At 44.7% G+C, this 10,528-nt stretch overlaps 1 protein-coding gene across 1 annotated transcript in view; it reads right to left on the reverse strand.

Annotated features, from left to right (window-relative positions):
* Positions 1-9,773, reverse strand: part of fam113 (family with sequence similarity 113) — a 196,523-nt gene extending 186,750 nt beyond the window's left edge. Inside the window, exon 1 of the mRNA XM_041184058.1 lies at positions 9,723-9,773. Within this exon, the coding sequence (XP_041039992.1) occupies positions 9,723-9,773 (51 nt within the window). The remainder of the gene's footprint in view (positions 1-9,722) is intronic.
* Positions 9,774-10,528: the final 755 nt, after the last annotated feature.

Consider the following 10,528-nt stretch of genomic DNA (forward strand, 5'->3'; position numbering starts at 1 on the left):
ATTGATGATGATCCAGTCAGTGGGGATTATTGATTGATGATGATCCAATCAGTGGGGATTATTGATTGATGATGATGCAGTCAGTGTGGATTATTGATTGATGATGATCTAGTCAGTGTGGATTATTGACGGAGGATGATACAGACATTAAGGATTAAGAATTAATGATGATCCAGCCAATGAGGATTATTGATTGGTGATGACCTGGTGAGTGGGGGTTTTTGATTGAAGATGATCCATTCAGTGAGGATTATTGATTGGTGATGACCTGGTGAGTGGGGATTTTTGATTGAAGATGATCCAGGCAGTGAGGATTATTGGTTGGTGATGACCTGGTGAGTGGGGGTTTTTGATTGAAGATGATCCAGGCAGTGAGGATTATTGGTTGGTGATGACCTGGTGAGTGGGGGTTTTTGATTGAAGATGATCCAGGCAGTGAGGATTATTGGTTGATGATGACCTGGTGAGTGGGGGTTTTTGATTGAAGATGATCCAGGCAGTGAGGATTATTGATTGGTGATGACCTGGTGAGTGGGGGTTTTTGATTGAAGATGATCCAGGCAGTGAGGATTATTGGTTGGTGATGACCTGGTGAGTGGGGATTTTTGATTGAAGATGATCCAGGCAGTGAGGATTATTGGTTGGTGATGACCTGGTGAGTGGGGGTTTTTGATTGAAGATGATCCAGGCAGTGAGGATTATTGGTTGGTGATGACCTGGTGAGTGGGGGTTTTTGATTGAAGATGATCCAGGCAGTGAGGATTATTGGTTGGTGATGACCTGGTGAGTGGGGATTTTTGATTGAAGATGATCCAGGCAGTGAGGATTATTGGTTGGTGATGACCTGGTGAGTGGGGGCTTTTGATTGAAGATGATCCAGGCAGTGAGGATTATTGGTTGATGATGACCTGGTGAGTGGGGGTTTTTGATTGAAGATGATCCATTCAGTGAGGATTATTGATTGGTGATGACCTGGTGAGTGGGGATTTTTGATTGAAAATGATCCATTCAGTGAGGATTATTGGTTGGTGATGACCTGGTGAGTGGGGTTTTTGATTGAAGATGATCCATTCAGTGAGGATTATTGGTTGGTGATGACCTGGTGAGTGGGGGTTTTTGATTGAAGATGATCCAGGCAGTGAGGATTATTGGTTGGTGATGACCTGGTCAGTGGGGGTTTTTGATTGAAGATGATCCAGGCAGTGAGGATTATTGGTTGGTGATGACCTGGTGAGTGGGGGATTTTGATTGAAGATGATCCAGGCAGTGAGGATTATTGATTGGTGATGACCTGGTGAGTGGGGATTTTTGATTGAAAATGATCCATTCAGTGAGGATTATTGGTTGGTGATGACCTGGTGAGTGGGGTTTTTGATTGAAGATGATCCATTCAGTGAGGATTATTGGTTGGTGATGACCTGGTGAGTGGGGGTTTTTGATTGAAGATGATCCAGGCAGTGAGGATTATTGGTTGGTGATGACCTGGTCAGTGGGGGTTTTTGATTGAAGATGATCCAGGCAGTGAGGATTATTGGTTGGTGATGACCTGGTGAGTGGGGGTTTTTGATTGAAGATGATCCAGGCAGTGAGGATTATTGGTTGGTGATGACCTGGTCAGTGCGGGTTTTTGATTGAAGATGATCCAGGCAGTGAGGATTATTGGTTGATGATGACCTGGTGAGTGGGGGTTTTTGATTGAAGATGATCCAGGCAGTGAGGATTATTGATTGGTGATGACCTGGTGAGTGGGGGTTTTTGATTGAAGATGATCCAGGCAGTGAGGATTATTGTTTGGTGATGACCTGGTGAGTGGGGGTTTTTGATTGAAGATGATCCAGGCAGTGAGGATTATTGGTTGGTGATGACCTGGTGAGTGGGGGTTTTTGATTGAAGATGATCCAGGCAGTAAGGATTATTGGTTGGTGATGACATGGTGAATGGGGGTTTTTGATTGAAGATGATCCAGGCAGTGAGGATTATTGATTGGTGATGACCTGGTGAGTGGGGATTTTTGATTGAAGATGATCCAGGCAGTGAGGACTATTGGTTGGTGATGACCTGGTGAGTGGGGCTTTTTGATTGAAGATGATCCAGGCAGTGAGGATTATTGGTTGGTGATGACCTGGTGAGTGGGGGTTTTTGATTGAAGATGATCCAGGAAGTGAGGATTATTGGTTGGTGATGACCTGGTGAGTGGGGATTTTTGATTGAAGATGATCCAGGCAGTGAGGATTATTGGTTGGTGATGACCTGGTGAGTGGGGGTTTTTGATTGAAGATGATCCAGGCAGTGAGGATTATTGGTTGGTGATGACCTGGTGAGTGGGGAGTTTTGATTGAAGATGATCCAGGCAGTGAGGATTATTTTTTGGTGATGACCTGGTGAGTGGGGGTTTTTGATTGAAGATGATCCAGGCAGTGAGGATTATTGGTTGGTGATGACATGGTGAGTGGGGGTTTTTGATTGAAGATGATCCAGGCAGTGAGGATTATTGATTGGTGATGACCTGGTGAGTGGGGGTTTTTGATTGAAGATGATCCAGGCAGTGAGGATTATTGGTTGGTGATGACCTGGTGAGTGGGGGTTTTTGATTGAAGATCATCCAGGCAGTGAGGATTATTGGTTGATGATGATCTGGTCAGTGGAGTTTATTGATTGATGATGACCCAGATAGTGAGGATTATTGATTGATGATGATGCAGACAGTGAGGATTATTGACTTATGATGACCAAGATAGTGAGGATTATTGATTGATATGACCCAGACAGTGAGGATTATTGATTGATTGTGATCTGGTCAGTGGAGATTATTGATTGATGATGATCCAGACAGTGAGGATTATTGACTGATGATGACCCAGATAGTGAGGATTATTGATTGATGATGACCCAGACAGTGGAGATTATTGATTGATGATGATCTGGTCAGTGAGGATTATTGACTGATGATGACCCAGACAGTGGGGATTATTGATTGATGATGATCCAGATAGTGAGGATTATTGACTGATGGTGACCCAGACAGTGGGGATTATTGATTGATGATGACCCAGACAGTAAGGATTATTGATTGATGATGATCCAGTCAGTGAGGATTATTGATTGATGATGACCCAGACAGTGAGGATTATTGATTGATGATGATCCAAGCAGTGAGGATTATTGATTGATGATGATCTAGACAGTGAGGATTATTGACTGATGATGACCCAGACAGTGAGGATTATTGATTGATGATGATCCAGTCAGTGAGGATTATTGATTGATGATGACCCAGACAGTGGAGATTATTGATTGATGATGACCCAGACAGTGGAGATTATTAATTGATGATGACCCAGACAGTGAGGATTATTGATTGATGATGACCCAGACAGTGGAGATTATTGATTGATGATGACCCAGACAGTGGAGATTATTGATTGATGATGACCCGGACAGTGAGGATTATTGATTGATGATTGTTCAGACTTGGGTGATTAATGATTGATGATGATCCAGTCAGTGTGGATTATTGATTGTTGATGTTTCAGGCAGTGGGGATTATTGTTTGATGATGATCCAGTCAGTGATGATGATTAATTGACGATTATCCAATCAGTGAGGTTTCTTGATCAACAATGATCCGGACAGTGAGGATTATGGATTTATGATGATCCATTCATTGAGGATTATTGATTGATGCTAATCCAGTCGGTGGGGACTATTGATGTATGATGATTCTGTCACTGAGGATCATTGATTGATAACGATACAGTCAGTGTGGATTATTGCAGTCTGTAGGGATTATTAATTAATGATGATCCAGCCATTTGTGAATATTGATTAATGATGATCCAGACCATGGAGATTATTGTATTATTATGATCCAGTCAGTGTGGATTATTGATTGATGAAAATCCAGATATTGAGGATTTTGAATTCATGATCATCCAGTCAGTGTGGATTATTGATTGATGATGATCCAGTCAGTGGGAATAATTGATTGATGATGATCCAGTCAGTGGGAATAATTGATTGATGATGATCCAGTCAGTGGGAATAATTGATTGATGATGATCCAGTCAGTGGGGACTATTGATTGATGATGATCCAGTCAGTGGGGACTATTGATTGATGATGATCCAGTCAGTGGGGATTATTGATTGATGATGATCCAGCCAATGGGGATTATTGATTGATGATGATCCAGTCAGTGTGGGTTATTGATTGATGATGATCCAATCAGTGGGGATTATTGATTGGTGATGATCCAGTCAGTGGGAATAATTGATTGATGATGATCCAGTCAGTGGGGATTATTGATTGATGATGATCCAGTCAGTGGGAATAATTGATTGATGATGATCCAGTTAGTGGGAATTATTGATTGATGACAATCCAGTCAGTGGGGATTATTGATTGATGATGATCCAGTCAGTGGTTATTATCGATTTATTATGATCCAGTCAGTGCAGGTTATTGACTGATGGTAATCCAGTCAGTTGGGGTTATTGATTGAAGGTATTCAGGCACTTCAGATTATTGAATGATGATGATCCAGTCACTAGGATATTTGATTAGTGATGATCCAGTCAATGGTGATCACTGATTGGTGACAATGCAGTCAGTTGGGATTATTGGCTGATGATGATCCAGCCTATGGGAATTATTGCTGGATGATGATCCAGTCAGTGGGGACTGTTGATTGATGATGATACGGTCAGTAAGAATGATTGATTAATGATAATGTAGTCAATAGGGATTATGGATTAACTATGATCCAGTGACCGGGAATTATTGACTGATGATAATCACAGAATCATGGAATCACAATGCAGAAGAAGCCCTTCGGCCCATCGAGTTTGCACTGACACGTGAGAAACACCTGACCTACCTACCTAATCCCATTTACCAGCACTTGGCCCATAGCCTTGAATGTTATGATGTGCCAAGTGCTCATCCAGGTATTTTTTAAAGGATGTGAGGCAACCCACCTCCACCACCCTCCCAGGCAGCGCATTCCAGACCATCACCACCCTCTGGGTAAAAAAGTTTTTCCTCACATCCCCCCTAAACCTCCTGCCCCTCACCTTGAACTTATGCCCCCTCCTGACTGACCCTTCAACTAAGGGGAACAGCTGCTCCCTATCCACCCTGTCCATGCCCCTCATAATCTTGTACACCTCGATCAGGTCACCCCTCAGTCTTCTCTGCTCCAAGGAAAACAACCATGTGACAACAGCGAGAGTTCCGCATGGTATGTTACCTGCCTGGGGACAGGGTGAGGGACATCTCTGACCGGCTTGAAAGGATATTGGAGAGGGAGGGGAGGATCCAGTTGTTGTGGTCCACGTCCAGACAAATAACATAGGTAAGACAAGGAAAGAGGACCTGTTTGGGGATTATCAGGAACTAGGAACTAAATTAAAGAACAGGTCCTCAAGGGTTATAATCTCCGGATTACTACCCGAGCCACGTGCAAATTGGCAAAGGGACACGAGAATAAGGGAAGTAAACACGTGGCTAAAGGAGTGGTGTGGGAAAGAGGGATTCCATTTCGTGGGGCACCGGCATCAGTATTGGCACAGGAGGGATTTGTACCACTGGGACGATCTCCACCTGAACCGATCTGGGACCAATGTTCTAGCGAAAAGGGTAAATAGGGTGATCAACAGGACTTTAAACTAGAAAGTTGGGGGGGAAGGGAAGGGTAAAACTCCAAGAATTATAACTAACAGGAAACAAAGCAGCAGGTTAGTGTGTGGGGGGGGGGGTGGTGGATTCAACTTCATGGAAAATTATGAAAAAACTGAACAGAATGGAGAGCCCAGGAGAGGCTATTAAAGTCTCCAGAACATAAAATAGGACAGAGTGTTTGGAAAGGGCTAGGAATCTAACTTCAAGCACATCAGATAAAGGGTCGACAATGAGAATGGGGATGGGAAATACAGGACTGAAGGTGTTGTATCTGAATGCACGCAGTATACGAAATAAGGTAAATGAGCTTGTGGTGCAGATTGAAATTGGCAGGTATGATGTGGTGGGCATCACGGAGACATGGCTGCAAGGGGATCAGGACTGGGAGCTAAATATCCAAGGATATACATCCTATCGAAAAGATAGGCAGGTTGGCAGAGGGGGTGGGGTTGCTTTGTTAGTAAGAAATGAAATTAAATCGATAGCAAGAAATGACGCAGGGTCAGATGATGTAGAATCTGTGTGGGTGGAGTTGAGGAACCGCAAAGGTAAAAAAACCATAATGGGAGTTATGTACAGGCCTCCGAACAGTAGTCAGGATGTGGGGCACAAGATACACCAGGAGATAGAAAAGGCGTGTAAGAAAGGCAAGGTTACAGTGATCATGGGGGATTTCAATATGCAGGTAGACTGGGAAAATCAGGTTGGGAGTGGATCCCAAGAAAAGGAATTTGTGGAACGTCTACGAGATGGCTTTTTGAAGCAGCTTGTGGTGGAACCCACTAGGGAACAGGCAATTCTAGATTTAGTGATGTGTAATGATGCAGATTTGATCAGGGAGCTTAAGGTGAAGGAACCCTTAGGAGGAAGTGACCATAATATGATAGAATTTACCCTGCAATTTGAGAGGAAAAAGCTGGAATCAGATGTAACGGTATTACAGTTGAATAAAGGCAACTACAGAGGCATGAGGGAGGAGCTGGCCAGAATTGACTGGGAGATGAGCCTAGCAGGAAAGACAGTGGAACAAAAATGGCAGGAGATTCTGGGAGTAATTTGGGAGACACAGCAAAAATTCATCCCTAGGAAGAGGAAGCATACTAAAGGGAGGACGAGGCAATCATGGCTGACAAGGGAAGTCAGAGACAGCATAAAAGCTAAAGAGAAAGCATACAATGCGGCAAAGAACAGTGAGAAACCAGGGGATTGGGAAGCCTACAAAGACCAACAGAGGACAACTAAAAAAGAAATAAGGAGGGAGAAGATTAAATATGAGGGTAAACTAGCCAGTAATATAAAAGAAGATTGCAAGAGTTTTTTTAGATATATAAAGGGTAAGAGAGAGGCAAAAGTGGAGATTGGGCCACTGGAAAATGACGCTGGAGAAGTAGTAGTGGGGAACAAAGAAATGGCGGAGGAACTGAATAGGTACTTTGCGTCAGTCTTCACAGTGGAAGACACGAGTGACATCCCCAAAGTTCAAGAGAGTCGGGGGCAGAGGTGAGTATGGTGGCCATTACCAAGGAGAAGGTGCTAGGAAAACTGAAAGATCTGAAGGTGGATAAATCACCTGGACCAAATGGATTACACCCCAGGGTTCTGAAGGAGATAGCTGAAGAGATAGTGGAGGCGTTAGTGGTGATCTTTCAGGAATCACTGGAGTCAGGGAGGGTCCCAGAGGAATGGAAAATCGCTAATGTAACCCCCCTGTTTAAGAAGGGAGTGAGGCAAAAGACGGGAAATTACAGGCTGATTAACCTGACCTCGGTCGTTGGTAAGATTTTAGAGTTCATTATTAAGGATGAGATTTCAGAATACTTGGAAGTGCATGGTAAAATCGGGCAAAGTCAGCATGGTTTCATCAAGGGGAGGTTATGCGTGACAAATCTGTTAGAATTCTTTGAGGAGGTAACGAGTAGGTTAGACAAAGGAGAGCCAATGGATGTTATCTACTTGGATTTCCAGAAGGCCTTTGACAAGGTGCCGCACAGGAGGCTGCTCAGTAAGATAAGAGCCCATGGTGTTAGAGGCAAGGTACTAGCATGGATAGAAGATTGGCTGTCTGGCAGGAGGCAGAGAGTGGAGATAAGGGGGTCCTTCTCAGAATGGTGCAGTCTCTCTCCCTGAGTTCGATACCTGAATCCTCATTCTCTTGGGTGAAGGCGGATGTGAAGTATTCATTCAACACTCTAGTGATGTCCTCTGACTCCACCCATAGATTGCCCCCTTTGTTCCCTTATGGGCCCTCCTCTTTCCCTGGTTATCCTCTTCCCATTGATATACTTACAGATCATCTTGGGATTTTCCCTACTTTTACCAGCCAGAGCTTTCTCATACCCCCTCTTTGCTCTCCTAATTGCTTTGTTAAGCTCCACCCTGCACTTTCTGTACTCCACTAATGCCTCTGCAGATTTGCTTCCCTTGTACCTGCTAAAAGCCTCTCTTTTCAAGAAGGAGTTAGATATAGCTCTTGGGGCGAATGGTATCAAAGGATATGGGGAGAAAGTGGGAGCAGGTTATTGAGTTGGATGATCAGCCATGATCATAATGAATGGAGGAGCAGGCTTGAAGGGCCGAATGGCCTAATCCTGCTCCTAGTTTCTATGTTTCTAATTGGGTTTTTAATGGCCTTAAGTGGCCTTTGATTGTTGGTGGGTGTGGCTCTGACACCTGCTCCGACCCCTGACCTGAAGATTGCGCACGTGCTGGATGATGTCAGGACGCTATTTCTGTTTGAGTCAGGCACGTGCCTGCCTGTGGGGTGTAAAATTCTGGCCATAGGCTCCACCAGCTCAACCCAAGGCCCTCCTAGAAATGCAGCCATCACTCACTTTGGATAAGTTGTTGATCTGGTCTACTTCATACCAATTGCAGCACAGGCCCATCGAGGCTACTTGCTTATCTCTGTCGATGATGCCTGCGGCTATATCGATGTAACACAGCTTATCAAGACAAGGTACCTGAATGCTACAAGGCTCTTTCTGTACAGACTCTGCAACCTGCTTCACTTCCTCCGATGGTTCTAGCGGCCATGGTGAATGGTCCAGCCCAGCCCGTTCTGACCATCCCTAACACACTGGCTGAGCTGTCCAGTCCTTACATAGCTCTAATGATGTAGGCCCAATCACAAACTCCACAGCCTATGATGGATTCCCCACCCAACCCCCAGTCTTGTCCTAATCATTAACTTTGTGAACGTTTACCCTGAGCTGCCCCCAACAGTGCGGAGACACCAATACCTGATCCAGAGCCATGCTCTTTATTTCCTTCTAGTGGTGTTATTAGTGAGAGCTAGGCCAATGGAAATCCTGAGCTGCTATGTTCACCATCGTACTGGCCACGCGCTGAGTCTACTAGAGAGCAGCAGGTGACTGACTCAGTGAAGCTGCAGCATCTTGAGACTAAAGGGTGATTATCTCCAACTTATATGAACCAGAAGACATCATTACTGGAATATAATGTGCACACAGATCAACCTTTCTAATTGCTGTAATATCCCTAAAACCAACTCTGGGAGTTCCAAAGATGTGACACAATCTTCTTCAGTCCTTGTTACAGTTCCTCTGGACTTTGGCTGTTTTACTCTCAGACTATCTGACGTTAGTAACATTGCTCAATGCTGTGACCTACTGTTGTTTACATTGTTATTCTGTCTTTATTTCCTTTTCCAGCAGCTCACTGTCATCTGACATATTTTCATCTTACTAATGATAGGGGTTTTCTGGAGAACTTCCTGCTGAATCCACCTGGCCACACTGACACCATCGCCCTTGAACCATTCACACTCACCCCATGACCCCTGTACTTACTCACACTTGCCCTGTGACCCCTGTACTTACTCACACTTGCCCTGTGACCCCTGAACTTACTCACACTTGCCCTGTGATCCCTGAACCCCTCATATTCGCTCTGTGACCCTTGAGCTTGCACACTCACACTCTGACCACTGAAGCTCTCAATGAGACTGTGACCTGAGCCCCGTCAGGTGACACCAGGATCATTAATAACAAAATGAAGCAGGACTTTAACAACAGACCACTCACCACTTCCAAATCAAATAAATCCTCGCTTATTGAGGCTCGCTTCAATTTCATTGTCTAGGGTAGTGTGTGTGGTCATGTGTATGTGTGTCCATGTACGTGTATGCCCGTGTGTGTGTGTGTCTGTGCCCATATTGTTCATGTGTGTTTGTGCCTGTGTGTGTCTATGCCCATATTGTTCATGCATGTATGTGTGCCTGTGTGTGCCCGTGCCCATATTGTTCATGTGTGTATTTGTGCCTGTGCCCATATTGTTCATGCGTGTATTTGTGCCTGTGCCCATATTGTTCATGCGTGTATTTGTGCCTGTGTGTGCCTGTGTGTGCCCCTGTGTTTCCATGTGTGTTATAAGATTGAGAGGAGGTCTCTGGGCCTGGGATCCGGATGGGTCTGAGTGAGGGGGTGGGTTGTTTGGGATCTCGGAGGACTGAAGGATACAGCCGGGGACCCATGGGGTGATGGGGGGAGAGGCCAAGGTGGGGGGTAGATCCAGGGATTCTGATCTGTTATGACTCACAGGAAGTATTTAAACTCAGTGGTTTGACTCTGTCCTCAATCCTCCTCTCAGACTGGGGCTTTTTGCAGATGAACACCAAACTTTGCACAGCTGCTTTGTAAAGGTCTGGGACTTATCACCTCGAGCCGGACCTTCATTTGCAATTCCTGTGCAACTCTTGAACAGAAAATGAGAATCAGCCTGGTTTCTAATAATCCTCCTTTCCTGGTCCACAGCAGACTTTCCCTCTCTGTCTGATCCCAAGCTGGGCTGCTTGTTTTCGGAGGGTTAGTGTAGAGTTATTTATTTTTAT

This window comes from Carcharodon carcharias, chromosome 1 (assembly GCF_017639515.1).
Source record: "Carcharodon carcharias isolate sCarCar2 chromosome 1, sCarCar2.pri, whole genome shotgun sequence".
Classification (NCBI taxonomy): Eukaryota; Metazoa; Chordata; class Chondrichthyes; order Lamniformes; family Lamnidae; genus Carcharodon; species Carcharodon carcharias.